This window comes from Cheilinus undulatus, linkage group 22 (assembly GCF_018320785.1).
Source record: "Cheilinus undulatus linkage group 22, ASM1832078v1, whole genome shotgun sequence".
NCBI classification, from domain to species: Eukaryota; Metazoa; Chordata; class Actinopteri; order Labriformes; family Labridae; genus Cheilinus; species Cheilinus undulatus.
Window position 1 is genome coordinate 9,524,940 of NC_054886.1, and position 20,253 is coordinate 9,545,192.

Genomic DNA, 20,253 nt, shown 5'->3' on the forward strand with positions numbered 1-20,253 from the left:
AGATATCTGAAATCTGAAAATGACTTAAGTCAAATAAGAAATGCAGCATAATTGTTGATTCAAATTAAATTAATGCATGAAAAGGTTTATTTATCTGTTTTAGTTTCCTTCTTAAATTAAAAAAAGCACAATAAATTTTGCAGATAAAAAAAGTATTGCAAAGTATTTTTTCCAATACTGTTCAGCCCTACTAGGAGGTGCTGCTGTGTTAATTCTGTAAACAAACATTTTTACAAGAATATTTCATTGACTTTATTCTTTAATGACTAAATTTAGACACCGACATAAGTGGTAAAAATTTCAACAAAGAAAATAATAATAGTAGCGCAACTCATAATTCTAAGATAGTAACAAAAAGGATTATGGCAGCAGTAGCGGCTCAAATGACGTCTATCTGCTCCCCTGTCTGCTATGACTCAGTATCCCATTTTCAATGCATATCGCTTCAATCATCTAAAAGCACCAACGCTTCTAAAGTTTGGCAGCTTTGTGTAGTCTGAATGTGCAGATGAGGCATCAGTGCTTTCCCTTGAATGCATAAAGAGTCATCCTGACCAGGCACAGAGCCAGTGGTAGCTGGGCCCACCAGCCCGAAAACTGACAGGCCAAGTCTTAATTCTCAATGATGATTGGTTGTTTGTCTTGGGAAGCTGTGATGTTATCAGTTTTTTCTTAAATTTGTAAGCATATTTTAGCCTTACTCGGATTGGTTTTACTATCTTAACTACAGTAAACGTCAGGGATATCAAAATGGCCCCGTCATCGTGATATTTTTCTTTCTGTAAACCTCAGTGAAAAGGTTTGGACAACCCTGTCCTCGTCCTAACCAGAGTACCAGTTCAAGGTGCCATATTTACACTCTGTGGTGTTTCACCTCCTTTTCAAACATCATGGCGGGGTAACTTGGAGATGAAGTGCTTCCATTTCTGTGGCAGCATTTAAGGTGATAACAAAGGTGTTACAGGGAAGAGACAAAACCAGCAGGGGGAAGCAGCACCTGTGCATTTATAGAGCTGGCATTGTGTGTTTATATTACATGCTCTTTCATGTTTCAGCTATGCAGCATGGCTCTATAAAGTGAAACTGTTAAAATGCTGTTTTCAAACTGTTATGGATAAACAAAGGCTTAATGACAGTGGATCTCACTGTGTTCTGCTTGTATTTAAATACCTTGTAAGCCACTACTGACAGCATTAAGAGGATGACCCCTGATCTCTTTAGTTAACCTCTTAAATCAAACTATCTATGAGATGTGTTATGGTTACCCACCTGAGGTTGTGACAGGTTAGGCGGATCATGAAAATCTGACAGCACCACCTCAAAAGAGTCATCAAAGACTTCATTCCCCAGGTGTCGATAGTAAACCATCGACTGTGAGAGGTCTCTCTGCAGGAAGTGGCTGATAGGATAACCTGAAGGAAAACCAACAGGAACAGCTCATGATTCAGTGAAACAGACTCTAAAATAAAAACATGACATCTGTTCTTCTAACCTGTGAGTCCTGGCCCAGGGATCTTCATGACCTCTCCGGCCTGTGGGGCGCGGGTAATGTTGAACAGGATGTAGTCATCGCTGGAGTCCATGTCTGACGCCTGCAGGGTGGAGCCTCTCAGTAACGCCGTCTGACCCTCGGACACCTCCAGCAGCATGTTGGTGATCAGGAACGGCGGGCTGTCGTCCTTCGGCAGGATCTTGATGGGAAACTTGTGTCGGGTCTGGTGGGGGCCGTCAGTGATTCGGAAGATGATGAAGTCTTTGGTTGAGTCGCTGTCGTCATGGTGATAGCGGACAACGCCGTCTTTGATGTCTTTGACGGTGAACATAAAGCCCTTTCCACCTGAATCATTTAAAGTAAATAAGCAACAATACCACATTATTTTTCTTACTTTCTCTGGTCATTTTTTTATATTAATCACTGACCAGTTTTCCTTTACATGCTACACAGGTCCAATGATGCACTCTTCACAAATCTGCAGTTTTACAATTTACTTTTAATTTTATTTTACCCTTTCTTGAACTAAAATACAAAAAAACTCGCAAATCACCATGAATAACAAGGGGGATGCCATTTATTCCATGTTTACTGGGGATTTTTTGGAGTCTGTACCTCTGACAGTGAGGCGTCCATGCTGCAGACCGTCCACAGTGATAAGACGAACAGCTTTAAGGTTATCGTTGTCCACAATCTGAAGCTGCTCCCACAGTATCGGCCGGGATTGACCCTCTAACAGACTCAGACCTAAAGGACAAAAAAAACAAATGATTTATACAGGAATACAACAAGCCATGCACAAATTTGAAGTAAACAAAAGTCAGCAGAGATTAAAACAGACTCAACAGTCCAGTCTACTGTGTCAGGAAAACTTTAATACAGCTGCTTTTTTAGGAATTACAAAATTCTGAAGATGAATACAGTTTCCAAGAATTATTAAAGGATAAATAATAGACAGACACATGTTAATCTGTGTTCATCATCATAAAACTGGTCTCTGTGTCTCTGTCTACTAATGGCTCTAAGCTAGGGCTAATGATTAACCAAATTTTCATTGTCATCACAACATGAAAATGCACAAAGGTCACCTAGGAGGTGATGAATTAATAAAAAACACAGTTTATATACATGGGGTGTGGACCTCAACAGAGCATGAAGCTTCTGCTAGATTAGTTGTACTAGTCCTCACAGTTTCAGCACAAGACACCTGCATTAAAACCTGACAACAGGTTTTAATGCAGTTTTTTTCAGGATTAAATTTAGACCACATTATGAATAGTAAACATATCAGCAACCAAAATAATTAAGATATCTTGATTTATTAGCCCCAAATGGATTACAGCAACAAATGGCGTCAATGGTGTTCCGGGGCAGAGTCAGTCATAATCAGAGCCAACCAGGGCTCCTGAAATCCGATAGCCCTCCCAAAAATCCTTAAAAATTATTGACCATTTGCCTTGTCAGCCATCAACTAGCCATTTAAGCACACCCAATCACTGAGCATATCTTAACCTAAGTTAGACTGGTTTTACTTACTTTAAGGTGAGGTATATGAAAATGACCTCACCATCCTTATATATTCCTGTATGTGGCCCCCAGTGGAAAAAGTTTGGACACCCTGATTTACATGAAGCTTGCATTTAGTAAGTATGAACTAAAGTCAATCTGTTGCTGTAACTCAGATATGGTATTGAACAAAACTAATCTAGATTTATCCCAGAATACAAGTATTGGAGAGAAATTATTTATTGCCAATAGTATGACGGGGACGTTGGTAGTCAGGAGAGGCGAGGCAAGGAAATGTGGATTATAAAGCCTGTGAAAATAACAGCACCCCTATTTGGGACTTATGCTGGATTCAAGAGAGATAATGCCTTACTAATAGGTACAGAGTACCTGCCGAGAAGCTAATTAGCACATGTCACACACAATTCTTTATTTGTCTGAAATTTAACACAGTTTTGAGCTTTATTTTCCTCATATCATGCAGGCCTGCTGAGCACTACTTTTACGCTGCTTGTAGCACTTTATGGCTCACTTCAGCATCCGACTTTCATCAAAACTTTCAGCTTTTTGGTGCTGCTTAAAAAAGGCTAGAGAGAGGGTGAGGCTGAATTCAAGAAAAGGCTGATGGAAAAAAATTTCTTTTAAAGAATCTTAAAAGCTCAACGAAACTGCAAAGTTGGTTGTGTGCTTAAAGTAAAATCAATAACAGTGTTTATTGTTCAAATAAACATGAGATTACATGAAAAATGTAATTGCTTCAATACATCTGCTTAATGTATGAGCATTTGCAAAGTGATGACAGTAACTTACCCATGTTCCAAGACACTCTGGGTGCATTCGTGTCCGCATTCCTTACAGACAAATGAACCGTCATCGACTGGCTCCTCTCAAAGAAAAAATCATGAACCTCAACTTCCACCTGTAGGACACAGTTTTTAAGATTTTTACAAACTGTTGGAAATAAAAAAGTAGTACTGCTTTAAAGTCTTAAACTGAGTCTCTACCTCATAATTCCTGCGTTGTGTATGTGAGGAGTTTGGAGGTTGGTACCCGATGAGCATGTCGTTGAGGTCGAGCCATGTGAAGGAGGAGATTGGCCGGGTGTGGTCAGACAGATGGGTGATGAATCCGTCAACGGGAGGTTTAGTGATGTTAAAAACCAGAAGCTGTTTGGGTGTTTCCTCGTCTTCAGCGTCTAAAGTAGCAGTTGAGAACGGCGTGAGGATGAACTGGTCTACTTCCAGGATGAACATGGACATGAAGGACGGTTTGGGAGGCTGGTTGGGCATTGCACCGATGATCCGGACTGGAATCCAGGTCTGCTCAGACTACACAAAAAACACAATGATCAGTACATCTGGTTATTATTGACTAATTCTGAATGCTGGTATTAGTTTACTTTGAAGTGTGAGACATAGATGAAATAAAAAAAGAAGCCAAATTACCTGATATATGCTGCCACTCCGGGTGTCCTTGAGGTCCAGCCTGATAGCGATGTAGTCTATGTCTGGTGATGGAGGGTCTACGTGCTGATACTTCAGCCCCATCATCAGAAAATCATCACAGGGAATTTTGGTGAACTTCACCAGCTTTAGACCTTTCAGGCAGTCCTCAGATTTACACATCGCTCTCTCTTTATTATCTAAAAAATTAAAAAACATAGAGGGATTACATGACATAGACAACTATCAGAGTACCTCATGTTTTAAAACAATATTTGGTCTCATATTTACCTCAAAAGAACCCTTAAATCTCTGAATCAAGTCATCTTAATAGGAAATGAGGTTCCACAAAGATTACCCTTGCATCTTTCTTTTTGCAGATGATGCAGTTTTGTTTGAATCTGATTTTGTCATTTTTAGTCATCTTACTTTCTAAAGTTGCAGTCTTCTTCATTACAGTATAGTACAATAATTGTTTTACTCATAGCCTTCCTTTATATCCACTCGTGTGCCTTGCAATCCCTTTTCTAGATCTTAAAATAAACGATATCCCTCTTGTGCAAGTACTTAAGGACTGGATTTGATGGCAGACTCACACTCACACTTACTTTAACAAATAAATAAAAAAAATAATCAATGATATACATACACCACTCAGGGATACAAGATTCACTGCAAACAAATGTTTCATGTGGCTTACCTAGCTGCTGACGGAGGGGAATAAAGCTCTCTGGCTCATCTCCTCTCTTTGTAGCTTTCTCTGGTTCTCCGGTAACCAGCTGGCCATGAGCTGGTAGGTGAGTGTCATGGTTACTAAGATGAATGCTACACTCCAGACTGGACTTCCTCTCATAGTTGAAAGACACCACATTGCCATCCACGGCATCAGAGAGGCCGTAAAACTCAGGAACCTGCAGGGATTTTGGCCCCAGTTTTATGATGCTGCACTCAGGCTCCATAATGTCCACATGGAGAGAAAACACCTCAATGAACGTCTCGCTCTCCGTAAACCTGGTAAAAAAAAACAACCACAAAATAATTCAAGTATCCCACCAAAATGGGGTAAAAAGAGAAGTGTGTTTGAGATTTTCAGTTGCTGTACCTGTACAGTTGTAGCATTACGCTGTCCTCCTTCAACAGTGGGCTACCGTTATGGATGTATTTTATCTCATCAGCTAAATAGTGGCAATCAAACACCTGAAGATAGAATGGAGAAATCTTAAAATATAATTGAATTGTTTTAATCCTGGTTCCTTTTACTACCTTTCGCCAATCTTTTAAAACATAAGGTAAGAACTGGAAGTGTCATCTTCAACATGTCTCAAAAAACATAGAAAGCCTTGACAACACTAACAGCAGCAAAATTGTGCAGAAAGATAATCATAGTCCCTCCAATCTAAGTTCTTGTTTTTGTGAAATGAATGCTTAAAAGTATTCCGATTTAGTCTGAATGAGGTGCTGAAAATGAACTACAAGAAGACATAAAATTCATGCTGCATACATGATGCAAGCTGGGGCGGCAGAAAAAACTTTTTTTGGAAAACTGCATAACAGAAATGAAAAACTGAGATCAATTTAACCTGATGTAGTATGTCAAAATACGACCAAGGTATGATGACCGTATTAAGGAAAGCCTGTAATTTCCTGGGAGTCGACATATGTGGAAATAAAAGTATCAAGTTTAATCCTTTAACTTTATTTTTCCTCTTTTGAGCATGAAAAACGAGTCATACTGGAGGTTCAGCGACGTCTGCATCTGTCAGCATAGACTCATTAGAGAGGAGGCGGACTGTCTACATGAAAAACAAAGGAAGAAGTAGAGAGGCGGTCTGTCTCTTCAGTGAAATACCTCACTTTTCTCTACGGTGCAACTGACAACAGGAACCTAATCCAACAAGCCTGGTCATACTTAGCCTAATGTCACATAGCATAAGCCTTTGTGTGCAGAAAGCCAAAGTCAAGCTGGATACTTTATTTGGATCTAAAACTCCAAAGTCTGCTGTAAACATAGAAAAGGTCTACAAATAACAACCAGTGACTTTAAAATCAAAATGTTCAGGCTTTGGATTAAAGTAAAACATTATTAACAACAGTGTTTCCCAAAGAATTACTCTGCACTTAGGTGGAAGGATTTGGAAATGTCTTACTAAATATTCCTTAATAATAGCAGGGGCTACATGCATGGATGCTCATCTTTGATGAGGTAGAGAATTACAACCATCAAGTTTGGAAGGAGGTCAAAGGTCGCAAAGAGCTGCAGAAAAATGTTTAAATGAACCTCAATCAGTGCTTTTACAGGAGGAATTTACTAGTGGATATCTCTCTCGAGCACACAGATAGTGATCATTTAAAAAAAAATTTAAGGCAAATATATTTGAGTGGCAGTAAGGATGCCTGGGTGACCCACCCAGGTTTAGTCTGTGTGTGTGTGTAAAAAAAAAAAAAAAAAAAAAAAAAAACGGGGGAATTTTAATGGATGTTTACAACTCGATTATTGTAATTAAAATAGCTAACAGGTTAAGGTCTGTTGTAGACAATAACATCAGTATGAGAAGCAGTCAGGAAAATTATACTAACAGAATCCTGTGCATGGAAAATAAATAAACCTCCCTTTTGTTTTTTTTTGTTTTTTTATTTTAGCTGACTGGCACAAAGAGGGTATTAAGCTTGATGTTCTTGTAGATGAAACTACAATATATAACAAAGAGCCAGGAGAAAAATAAAGTGAAAAATAAATCAAAACACCTCCAACCCTGCACTTTGTCATCATTACCCAGCAGTAATAACCCGTTACAAAGCCTCCTTCATGTTGGCTGTCAAAGAGGGCTGGAGGTGTATGATGCACTCTTTTAAACTGTTTGTTTTTTGCCATCCATGGAGAGTAGCCTCTGGCTAATTGGAGGGTGTCTTCCTTACCTGAGGCATGAGGTTTCCCACCCGTTGAGTTATTGGCTCATTTAACACCACCTCCACCTTGCATGCATCCTTCTGACGGGGGATCAAGAACTGCAGGTCGCCCTCCTGGAGGTAGGCTGATTGACCCCGCTTCACCTTTAAACCTTTATTGACTTTCACGAGAGAAGCATGGACAGAGCAGGTAATTCCCAGCAGAAGGAATGGAAGCAAAGTCCTCATGAATGTTTTGCCCGTTGGAGCCATTGCTATCAGTCATAAGCTTACGAGTCTTCAACAAGACTGACTCAAAACTCAGGCAGGATCACTTTTAGAGACAGACTTCACCAGGAGGCGCTGTTACTCCAAACGATGTCTTCATTCTTCGGAGAAGGAGCTACATCTTGGTCTTTTAGCATAAAGTTAAGGTAGCATCAGTTGTTAGCCTTCATCAGTTCACATGACTGAGCTGCAGCTGCAAAATAAATAAAACAAGTTTCAGTTTTGGCTTCTCTGCTGTGATAATGTCAGTTTAAATGCTGCACTTATTTTTATTTTTATTTTTTTGGGAGCTATACAGTGCAAAAAATGGAAAATTCAGAAACATTACAACATTGAGAAACAGGGCGATCAGCTTTGCACGGTGGCTGTAGTCCTCCTAGCAGGCAGCCCAGGTTCAAGTATGACATGCAGTTCCTATTCCACCAATTATTTCCTGCACTGCACATGTTAATAAAGGCATAAAATGCCAAAAAAAGAAAAATTAAATTAAAATTAGCATTCAATAAGGCACTATCCTAATATGCTATCATATAAACTGCTTTCAAAAGAAACAAATTGTTGCCTTTGGTGACTTTTTACTCTGTGATGGCCACAAAAAAGGGGATCTATTCAATAGACTTTCATTGAAAATGCAAACAAGGCCATTGTGGTCACTATGGGGATGTCCTGTTGAATTATAAACCCAACATTGACATAACATCTTTTAGGACATTAAAGTGAACCATTCACGACATTTGACTACTGACAAAACTGGCAGATATAAATGATGACTCTACATTTGTGTGATTTGTGATTCCAATTAAATCCATAAATGGTATCATGAGTCCATTTGCTTGGTTATTGAGGAAAATTGTGATAAAAATAACAGTTTTAAGTGTGCATTTCTTAACTCAAAGGACAAATTTTAAGCAGCATAAAAAGTATAAAACCTGAAGTTTTGACAATACTGCTTTAAAAATAACTTTATATTTACTGCCAATTAACGGTGCTTCTACAAAGTGCAAAAGTGGCACTACTGTAAATTTACATAATTTTCTGCAGGCATTTTTTTTTAACATTTCAAGCACCACTTATAAAAATAACTGCAGCCTTTTTGAGGGTATGTAATTGCACAGCCTGACATTACAAGTGCTAAAGGGATTAGATGTGCAGCACTAGATTAAAGTTTTTCTTCCTTTGTTTTGTATTTAAATCCTCTAGTTTCTGAAGCATATCTTTCTCTTTAGCTGGCTAATACCAGACTATGTTTACCAGTTAGTTTCTAATATTGTTGCTGACTGGACAGTTAATTTGACAGCGGACTTATTCTAGTTTATCGGAGCTTGCTACAGCTGCTCAAAACAATACAATACAATACAAGAACTTTATTTATCCCCGAGGGGAAATTCAATAAAACCAGACTAACCCCTCGTTTTCACTTTTATCTGGTCACAGAGACTAGTCAACTGTAAGTCCATTCATTCCCAGGGGAGAATCTCTATTTTAACATCCAACTTGCCTCCCTTCCTTAATATCTTATTTTATGCTATTTTATTTTATGCTATTTTATTTTATTCTAGAATGTGCCATGAGTAGGTTAAAAAGGGTTAACTTTTTGGTGGATTTTGGAGAGACCATAAGACAGGGTGCTAGCCTGGCAACAATCTGCTAGTGGCTTACAGACTACGGCAATTCATACAACGATCAGCTTGATATAAAATACAGTTTGATTTATCAGTCATCCTCATATCCAATAATAAGTGCTGTTTGATTTTCTTGGTATTTGCATACATTCAAGAAAAAACTGAAGGCATACTTTGTTTAAAAAATGTTAGTTAGCAAGTGAACATTTGAATGACTAACAGAGTTAGCTTAACCTAGTTTGTTTGGCCGATATATTTCTCAAACTTGCAACATTCCTGGAAGGCCAAGGCCTCTGCTTATTTATTAACATGCAATATTAGTCCTGTTTTTGTCCCTGTAATTTTCCAAACCCATATTCTGAAATATGAAATGGGGAAATATTGATGAAATTATCCTCTTCTCATGGCTACAGGTAGTTTCTATCAGGTTGCCATCAAGTAATAAAGAAGTCAGGTTCCTTGTGTTGGACACTAGGAGGCGTATTCACAGATGTACAGCCAAGCCAGTTGCTAGCCTAGCTAGCTGCAAACCTATCACCAGCCTCTCAGTATGACTCCTGACTTGCATGCTGCATAATATTCCTGCATTTGAAAGAACTTCAAGTCATAATGAGGCTCCTCCTTTTAAGGAACCACCTCAATCATCAGCTTGCATCATAATTCATTAGTTTAATATCTGGATGTGAGCAGCTAAAACCAAAACAAACAATTACTTCACCTACATGCACAAGCTTGAACAAGCAGCAATAAAAAAATCACTGCAGGTTTACGACTACAACCAGAACGTACAGTTCATTGTTTTTCTAATTATATGGAGAAAACAGCAACAATTAGAGTTTTCTGTCAGCTTCAGGCGTGTTCCTCATCTGTATTTATAGACTTTAAGAGCTGTCCTGTGCACAGTTTGCCAGGAAATATGTTCATTACGAGCAAATAATGGCCTTCCCCTCAGGCTAAACACGCTCTCTCTAGTAATGGCATGATGTTTCTGAAAGACCTTTGACCTCTTTATAGACTCAACCCAAACACCAGTCTCACTACTATAGAAAACATTAACTCTCTGCTGGAGTTGCTTTAATAATTAAAAACTTTATGGGACAAACATATCATAAAATTACAACCTAAGGGTGCTTCAAATTGCTCTTATTCTTATGCCTCATGGCCTGTTTTTATTCTTAATTTCTCCTTTCTCTGCACGGCTGATAAAGCTACTTTATATGCCTTTAAGCCCCCATTGTGGATGTGTTTTGGAGCAACTCTGTATTTGAAAACAAGCCTCAGATGTCATCCTGCCACATTCTTTCGACACTCGTCTTGGACACCCATCACAGACCTCACACAGAAAGCACCTTGGACAGAAAAGGAACCGTATAATCAGCCTCTGCATTGGTAAACGTGTTACAGCTTGTCACTAGGAACAATGCTTGTGTTTAGGAAGCTGGGAAGATCATGTTCAAGGAGCTGAGAGCAAAAACGGGCTTTAAAATTGTCACAATACTCTCCCTCTGCCATATCAGATCCCATCTGCAAATGTGCTGCCTGTAGAAAGCTCTCATTTTTAAGATTCAAGTTCAACTTTTTGAATAAGGCATTTCATCTTAATAGCAGCAGAATCAGTGCTGGTTCTGCTGAGGAAAAGGCTGTTAATTTACATACTTCCAAAAAGGTTTCATTTTAAAGGTATGTGGTTTCACTAGGACCTGTAACATTTACTGTGGATGACCTCTTGTAACCTCTGGTATTTTCAGGCAAGGTATTATTAATACTGTACAGTCTGGAATCAACATGGATGATTATCAGGGGAATATAATACAATCTCAATTCACATGCTATGATCTGCTTCAGTTTGATTTAAGATGCAAACTAATTATGGAATCCTGATACCATTCTGCTTTATCAAATTGAGAAAGGGGGAAAACAAGATCATTTCAAAACAGGCTGAGGCTCCTTGATTTTGTTCTTTTTTTATGAAAAATACCAGGCCACCTGTAAAACATTCTGACACACACTTAGTCAGGTGTCTCACTTGTCGATTGCTATACACCTCACTTATGCTGTCAAAATTTAAAAACTTTGATACTTTATTGACACCATGTGCTTGTAATAATACAATATTAGTATTAGTATTAGTACGAAGACTATCAAAGTTTGGAGGAAAAACAGTCATACATTTATATTTCAACCCAAAGCTGCCATTAGCAGAGAGAGAGACAGAGATAGAGAGAGACAGCAGGCAGCAATGGACAATCGAATGAGTGACTGCAGTGGTGGACTCAGGATTTTTGAGGGGCAGGGGTAAAAATCATGAACAGAGCACCTACTGTAAGCAAAGGGGGCACCAGCACACACAAGTTGTAATACATTAAAGTTAAATACCAAGTAATCATCGTTAAGATCGATGTTTTTTATGTGACTGAACCTACAACACCTCTGTGATAAACCAGTTAAACCATTTATTTGACAAAGAAACAGGGCCAGTGAAAATTACCCAGATACCACTTAACTTATGGCACTGTATTGCATTTTCTCCACTATTTAGCCTGTGCCATCGCATGCATTTGTTAAGTTTAATCAATTGTCAAGGCACCGAAGAGGGTTCTGACTCTGATCTTTCCCATTTGAAGGGCACAAAGGCAGGCATTTTGTCAAAGTTTATCCTCTTAGAAAACGTCAAACACGGCACATTTTTAGATTTTATCCATTAAGATTAGGGATACAACCCTTTTACAGACCAAGGAGTAAGTGCTAACATTCAGGTTCTCACCAACACCGAGCACAAATATAAGTACTTAGTAATACCATTGCTCTTCAAACTATTTTGAAAGTTGTCTCAAAATAGTTTTATTTTCATCAAATGTTCCTCGTCCCTCCTCTTGACAATTTAACACCCCCCAGTTTTCATTCTACTCTACTTTATTCATGATCATCTATGTTAAAACATCAACAAACTACAGGCATGGTTCCAACTTAGACTACATACCCATATCATGGGAGGCTAACTTCATGCTTTAAAATAATACCAAGTACAATATCTGCAAAGTTTTATGAGGATGAGTACAAGTACTTAGGCTTGGTATCAGCACCAATCCCCAATTACTGGAGTCTGTGCATCCCTAATTAAGATGCTATCAAAAGGGGCACTCAGTCAAAAGTTGCTCCTCTTAGAGCAGAGGTTCTTAAATTGTGTGCCTTGAGAATTTACACATACATACTCACTGCAGCTGTACAGCTAAAGATACTGTTTGGCTATTTACAGGGATATGAATATGGTGTGCCTTGACATTATGGCTTAATTTTAAGTGTGCCTTGGGCAAGAAACTCTGAACACCACAGGCTTAGATGGCATCAAAGAGGGCACTTCCTCATGTTAATCCACCATAAAGGTGTCCAAAAGGGCACTCTTGAAATTGGAGCATGCTTTTGTCTGATGTTTTAAAGTTAGTCAGTGGGTCAGATGAGGCAAACTATGAGAAGGATCTTCCCCACATGAGAGCACATGATTCTTCTTACCATGCAGCTCTGTGAATAATGAGTAAAGTCCACAGCGAGTGTCAGATCTGAGAGTAAATCACTTTTAAACAGATAACAGCGTGTGCAGCATTGTGGCTGACTGAATGAGCGCCTGTTGCTGATGTTTACTCTGTGTTTGACAGCACAAAGGCCCCAGTAATCAGTCTGTTAAAGGTTTAGATGCCCCGTTGACTGATGGGAGTCTCTGTGGGGAAGCTACAGAAGGAGGCTGGAGTGCTGGGAAAGGTCCTCATGCTAATCTGCCTGCAGCACTCTGAGGGTCCCGTCCCTGTCTACCGCTGATCCTCTTCCTGTTTGGACTCAGCTTCATGTTACAATCGCCATACAACATAAAGTCAACACAATGCATGCTGGGAAGCCTTCTTATTTCCTGTTCTTATGGATACAGACCACCAGCCTCACCTTGAATTAACCCCTAAGGTCAGCAGTGTTTTCTCTACTGACATGTAGGCTGGAGGAGGCTCAGTGCCTGCTCAGTGTCTAATGACAGAGCAGCTTTACATTCCCATCAGCTCAGGCTCATACAACATGCACTCCCTGATCCTAACCCAAACCAAACATCAGCACTGTGAGGTATGAAAACACTCAATCCGACTAATTCATACATGCTTGAAGGCTTATCCCATGAAAACAGTGCAGTGAAGTTTGGACTACTCCTGCAAAGGCATCGTACCACAGATTTTTAAAAACTTTGAAATTAGTTTACTTTCATGGTTCTGCTACTTGTTGAGACAGGCTTAGAAAATGTTTTTAAGTTCAACTGCAATTACCGGCCACTTTACCATCCCAACATCAGTCCATGCTGCTTTTGCAGATTTTATTATTTGTGGTAAATTCATAGCCACCCTAGGCAGACCTGCTACAAGGTAACCTGAGAGAAAAAACAATGATATATCCTCCTGTGAAATCAACCCTATCTTAAGACAAAAGTCATTTATTTGCAATCTCAGGGAGAAGAAATACACGACCCGCTAGGGTCTGTCTGCTCTGAGGTTGGTAAAATCAGGGTTATTCAGACTATCTAAAATCATGATAAAGCACATGAATGGTTCATACAAAAGTCTTTTGGTTATCACACTCATGTTTTGGGCTATTTAGTTTGGCTTTAAATGATGAAAACAATTCAAATTGATGTGTATTTTTGACAGCAATAAGCCACTTTTTTTTCTTGGGGGTCATGGGGGGCCACAGCTCTTCTTAGACATGTAAAGGGGGGGCTCAGTGGACAAAAGGTTTGGAACCACTGCTGTTTTTGATTCAGTAGCTAGATGTTAGTCCTGCACACTTAATCTAATGGCAATTATAATGTCAAGCTGTGCAATTTCATAACCTCATTAAAGGCTGCACTTATTAAGGTATTCAGTAGTACTTGGAAGGTTTACAAAATGCCTACAGAAAGGACTTTAACCTCAGGAAAGTGCCACTGTTACACTTTGTAGAAGTACCATTATTTTCAAAAAGGAAAAACTTTTTTTTAACTCAAGGGTTTTTTTAAAGCACCACTGTTCACTGTTTCAGGTGTTGTATTTTTTTGGCATGAGAAATAGTGAAATACACACTCCTAAACTATCATTATCCTCTGCATTTTTCTTGATAACCCATCAATTAAGACTCATGATAGCATTTATGGTTTGGATCCTAATCACTACGCAATATTTTCTAGTATGATCATAATCGAACATTATTACCAAATTGTGCAGCTTTACTAGATATACCAGATCCCAACAAAAAATTGACTGGACACCAAAGCTAAACACTGAAGACCGTTATCTGTTCAATCCACATTATTTAGCCTTTAAATGTTTGTAAACACGACTGATACCATTGTTAATACCATTGCATCTGCATCCCTAGTTAAGATAAAGCTCATTAGTTAAAATACACACATAAGGTATGTGCTGCCAGTTTATGACATCTCTGGTCACATGGTGGGGTTGATTGTCAAGGTTAATGGAAAGAGTCCAAACAGACACTCATATACGTCAATAACTTTGTTTATTTTATGTTATGAAATGTTATACTCCTAGCCAATTGGATTTGGGCTCCCAACTACCATTTAGGAGTACAGTTTTCATATTTTAAGCTTTTAAATCTCGAAAGAACTCGTCTTTCCCAATCAAAGCCTTTAATTTTTAAAGAATGCTTACACCCAGAAAGGGCTGGGACATTGTTTCGTCAAAATACACAAATGGATTGATTTATTTAGTAACAAAAGATCACATGTGTCACCTGCCTCAAGGTCAATTCATAGAGAATTTAGTTGTATGGCTGTGTTTCAACTATGGATATTTCTAACACAAAATGAAGAATTTAAATACTTTGTACTCAAATGTCAAGATCTGGGCCTGGATTGTTTCAACAACACTGGGAAATATCCATATATGTACATTTTCAGCTGGAAAAGTGGCCTTGAGATTTAGTTAAGTTTTAAACCTGGCCATCTGTTGACTGACAGAAAAATTATACATGGTCTTGCCCATTGGGTTATCAACAAGCTTTTAAAGCATCAAAGTTGACTGTTTTGGTTGACATCTTGATTTATGCCCCATGTGAATTTGTTGGCTGGATTATTAGCTTTTTAACCATAGTGATTCCAAACAGAATGATCCATCCATGGTATGAGGTGACCATATAAGCTGATTTATGTGACTCAGAAAGTAAAACAGGCTTGTGGAGCATAGCAGGCATGCTGCATCCTGACCTATAGGGAATATAACATGTAAAAGACAACTTCATACTAGCCATGACAGGCCGCAACAAATAAATTTAAGTATGGCAAACAACAAGCCAGATCTGACCAGTGTTTTCTAGAAGCAGTGAAGCTTTGAAACTAGATTATTTTAACATTTACCAGCTGGGAGAAAAAGGAAACGTGTATCTGTCTGTTTACTTACACTCCCACTTGGAAAAATAACAAAGTATGAGCATGAAATAATAATCAAGGTCACACAGCATCCCATAATTCCATGCTTACAAGAAGTAGACCCTAAAAACCAGCGCAGACTTTCCTCTTGTTTTCCATCCGAAACCACAAACACAGTGATGAACACAAAACAGACACACAGCTGTGAGGGAATGTGATGTGTCACATAACAAGTGGCTTCACTCCGCAGCTGGGAATGTCTGTTACCATTCATTCACAGCAGCGGCTTCTTCTTCTAATCTTAATAATGACAGGGTCCAAAGCAGCCGGCAATTTTCACAGAAAGACCAAGAAGAAGAGGAAGAACCCAAAAACATGAACGGATAACCCTCTTTGCAATCCAGAATGTGCAACAGAACTATCAAACTGCCTCCACAATCTCCCAAAATCTAAGAATTCAGAGCTGAGCATGTGAGAAACAAATGAACGTGGGTTTTTGTACTGGAGCCTCCTAAATAAAGGTCTTTGCACAGAGGTTTTACATTTAAATAAAACTTAGTCAAGTTTTCAGTCAATCAAATAGTAAATGATGGATATCTGGGGAATACATGTGCTTATTTTCAAAGGGAGAAAAGAGAAGTACACTTAGGTATGGCATACAGACAAAAGCGCAAATTTAGACAACAAAATGTACTTATAAAGTAAGAAGAAAACTAAAGAAAACACCACAGAGTATACATGTTATCATGTTCCTGAACAGAAAATCTCCCCAGCAAAGATCTGCACATACATTTCAACATGTCCTTACCTGATCTGATAACATCTGGCGCTCCTTCTTCTTCCTCCGTACCTGTCTCCTTTCCTCTGCTTTAAACTGCAACAATCTCAGTAACTCCTCAGTGACAAACTCCTCCCACAGGCGAGGGAGAGATGAGTAGAGAGGAGGAGGAGGAGGGACGGGCTCTTCCTCGTACTGTAGGATCAGTAATCGGAGTGGAAAAACCTAAAAGACAAACACCGGGCTGTGAGATCAAAGTCTGGTCCAAAGTGCTGGTGGTTTAAGGAACAGCTTTGTCATTATTGGACAGAAAAGAGAGGAAGATAAAAGCCTGAACACAGCGCTAATGTGAGGAAACACCAAAGGACAGAAAATAGACTCAAAGTACTTAAAAAGGGTGCAAACATTTTTAAGATGTGGAGCAGACAAGCAACATAAAGGAGGAGAGTGATTCAAAATCAATTTAAATCTTTACAGGATTTCTTTAACTCATATCCCATTTTCAAGTCCAACAAAGGTCTCAACAGACATAAATCTAGTCCTGCTCAAGTTCTTTTTTCAAAATTTGCTATGCTTTGCTAAATTTAGAAGTAAATATCTCCATCACTGTCCTCTGTCAGCATTTCAGAGCATCCTTATATCAGTCTTTTTAATCCTGATGTAAGCCAACCAGCTGCACACGATTTACAACTGTAACACATCTGTTGTAGAGCAAAAATTGGATTGGAAAACAAAGAAAAGGGGAAAATGTTTAAGTCTGTGTACATCATTTTATCTAGTAGTTAAGGAACTACATATCCCACAACCCACTGTAATTCCCTCTCTCCACAGAGTTCAACAGTGTTGTTCTGGAGGAAAAATTCCCATTAATTTTCCCCATAGCAGATTTGATAATTAGCCAGATTGTCAGAGGTATCCAGGGTAGACTTACCACAAGCTACCTGAGACTGAAACAACAGTATAAGCTCCTGTGGAAGACAAGATTTCATGATATATTCACAAGCTCAGCTGAGAATATGACAGTATCCACAACATGGGCGTAGCACAGGGGGGAAAAAGGGTTCTGATTACCTGGGCCCAGAGTAGGGAGGGCCCCTTGGGAAGCCTGCAATGAAAAGTGTATTTTGATTTATTTTTTATTAGTAATTAGTGACATTATTAAATCAAAAGTGACTAAAGCAGTGATCTTCAATGCCCATTTAAGCTGCCTTGTGCAGTTAAATGCCACTTATTTCCCATTTTGCCACTCTTTGATGCTTTATGCCTATTTAAGTCACTGTTCACTCATTTTTCGCCACTTTGGAACCATTTTTGCCACCGCTAACTCATTTTTTTGGTCACTTCTCACCCATTTTTGCCACTTTCTGCCCTTTTATGCCTCTTTTTCTCCCAGTGTTGCCACTTGTAGCCCATTTTGCCACTTCTTGCCTATTCAAGATGCTTTTTGCAATTAAATGCCACTTTTTGCCCATTTTTCCCACCTTTTATTCTGATTTTTCCCCAGTCTAGTCACTTTTTACTCATTTTTTTGCCATGTTTTTGCCACTTTGGGACCATTTTTGACACCATTCAGTCATTTTTTGGTCACTTTCCACCCATTTTTGCCACTTTCTGCCCTTATATGCCAGTTTTTCTTCCCAGTTTTGCCGGTTTTTCTCCCAGTGGTTGCCGCTTTTTGACCATTTTTGCTACCTCTAACCTATCTGAAGTGCCACTTTTCACCACTTAGATTGCGGCTCTTGCAAATGCATTTTTCAACAATTTGGCTCTTTGGTTGAGCACTGGTAACACTGGACTAAATGAATCAGTCAACAGACTGAAATCCGCATTAAATAGAGTAAAATACAATACTGCTCCTCCCTTAAAATTGTGTTTCAAAAATACATTAAAATGCATAGATATTTGTAAAGAAGACTTAACTTATGTTGCTTGTCCCACCGGTTAAGGGGGGCCCTGTGTAAATTCTTTCTGAAGGCCCAAAATCCCTAGCTACGCCCCTGACCCATAATCCTGTGGGGCTTTTCCACTATGAATTTTGGCTGCGCCAAGCCAGACCAGACCTTCGTTAATTTATTTTGCCATCACCAAACTGGCTGCGCCCAGAATGGTCCTGCTTTGGAGCAGGGCCCAAGAAAGCCAGCCCCCACTCCAAACACGTCATGCTGACGCCAGAGCGGTTCACAGGATGCTATTTGCCAGGAGGGATTTCCCCTCGTCTACATGTTTGGTTTAAAGCTTGAAAAGCTATCCTTAACAAGTAAATGAGTCACAATGGACAGAGGGATACGTAGTTCTTTCATCCTCAAAAAGAAATTAGTTTATATTCTTTACCTTAGCCTTTGTCAGTTTCCAAATGCTGTTTTTGCACCAAATCAAATTTTTTCATAGTGATGAGTACTCAGGCAGCTGGTTAGCTTGGTTCATGAATTTAATACGGTTTTGCAAAGAGTCTTTGGGGGATTTGAATGGTGAATTTTACTTCTGGAACCAGAGATGCTGAAAAAGTGGGCAGGCACTGTTGAAGCCTATTCATTTCTAGTGATAGCTTTCCAGACTTTTGGACCTACTATTTACATTTATCTTTAATGGACTTGTTATACTGTTAATAGTAATGTTATAGTGTATTTAAACTTTAAAATAGTGTAAGTAGTAAGGTTAGTAAAGTCATCTTAAAAAGCTTGTGAGTTTGATAAATATTTTCACAACAACAGTGGGCAGCACCAATCGGAGACAATGCTGTGACACTCTAGGATTGTGGGTAGTGTAGTTCTTTCCACCAAGATCTTGAATAAACTGTGTTTTAGGTTGATAACATGCAAGTGTGTCTTCTACAGGAGCATACTATACTCAGGTATACTTGGTGAATTTGTCTTACATGGATATGACATTATGGGAAAAAATTTTACCAGCTATGGAGAAAATATACTGTAATTTAAACTTTTGGAAACACATAGTGTGGCTCTATTACATACAGTAAAATTAGCCTGCTTTTCTTCTACTGTATCGCTTTGTTATGAATTTGAACTACACAAATAGTTTCATTTGATGTTTGATTTTTTTGTTGATGCCCTTGAACTTCTCAGTAAAGCAGAAATGATCTGTTTGCTATTTTAATATTAAAACTGAATTGAATATTGCATCAAATAATGTCAGAGGTCTGTAACATGTGGGTATCTAATCTCAGCAGGTTGGATAGTGGAGACATGACAAACTATCTGACACAAAATAAAACAACACTAACTCATGTTACATAATGAGACAAATAATATTGATTGAGGTGAGAGTTAGTTTAACAGTAAAGTTAGGAAACTACCACATCTTCTGTTAATTAGTTAAATTAATTAGCTTCTGTATGCTAACATAAAATTAACCTTAAAGTTAGCTAACAGAGGTAGTTAGCTAGCTAGCACAGAATGATTACAGTTAATATCTCTTATCATATCTTTTCAGTAAAATTCGTTTGAAAGTAATTTCTGTGACAAAAATGAATTACAAAAATGCCAAAAATTATTGTTTACCCACCATTTAATCCGGCAAATCTTGTGTTTGTCAGTTATTGAGCTGAGAGATCCAGAACAATCCGGTTTGACAACTGAAAGGCGGGAAGGATGCTGGGTTTATTTTACCCAGATGCTGGTTTGACAGGAATAAACCTTACTAAAGGTCCTCACAAAAAGAGTTTTTCCACCTCTTTGAACGAGGCAAATGACAAAATACTATCGAAAACCTATCTCTCAAAAATTCCTCAAAACTAAAGTTCTGAGGAGTTGTTGTAAAGAAGGCACAAGGAGGATACATGCTTTACTGACTTTTGCTGATTTATCCTTGATTGTTTTTATGAATGG

The 20,253-nt window shown here is 38.7% G+C and overlaps 1 protein-coding gene across 3 annotated transcripts in view; it reads right to left on the reverse strand.

Annotated features, from left to right (window-relative positions):
• Positions 1 to 20,013, reverse strand: part of frem1a (Fras1 related extracellular matrix 1a) — a 39,389-nt gene extending 19,376 nt beyond the window's left edge. Inside the window, exons 1-13 of one of the 3 annotated variants that reach the window (XM_041780222.1) lie at positions 19,931 to 19,998; positions 17,480 to 17,513; positions 17,340 to 17,376; positions 16,439 to 16,633; positions 7,357 to 7,807; positions 5,543 to 5,637; positions 5,141 to 5,451; positions 4,444 to 4,640; positions 4,003 to 4,326; positions 3,809 to 3,917; positions 2,108 to 2,239; positions 1,493 to 1,837; positions 1,270 to 1,412 (exon numbers count right to left, since the gene is read on the reverse strand). In XM_041780222.1, the coding sequence (XP_041636156.1) occupies positions 1,270 to 1,412; positions 1,493 to 1,837; positions 2,108 to 2,239; positions 3,809 to 3,917; positions 4,003 to 4,326; positions 4,444 to 4,640; positions 5,141 to 5,451; positions 5,543 to 5,637; positions 7,357 to 7,599 (1,899 nt within the window). In that variant the 5' untranslated portion in view covers positions 7,600 to 7,807; positions 16,439 to 16,633; positions 17,340 to 17,376; positions 17,480 to 17,513; positions 19,931 to 19,998. Of the gene's footprint in view, positions 1 to 1,269; positions 1,413 to 1,492; positions 1,838 to 2,107; positions 2,240 to 3,808; positions 3,918 to 4,002; positions 4,327 to 4,443; positions 4,641 to 5,140; positions 5,452 to 5,542; positions 5,638 to 7,356; positions 7,808 to 16,438; positions 16,634 to 17,339; positions 17,514 to 19,930 lie in introns of all 3 variants that reach the window. The other 2 variants (XM_041780221.1, XM_041780223.1) reach the window with 2 other exon arrangements.
• Positions 20,014 to 20,253: the final 240 nt, after the last annotated feature.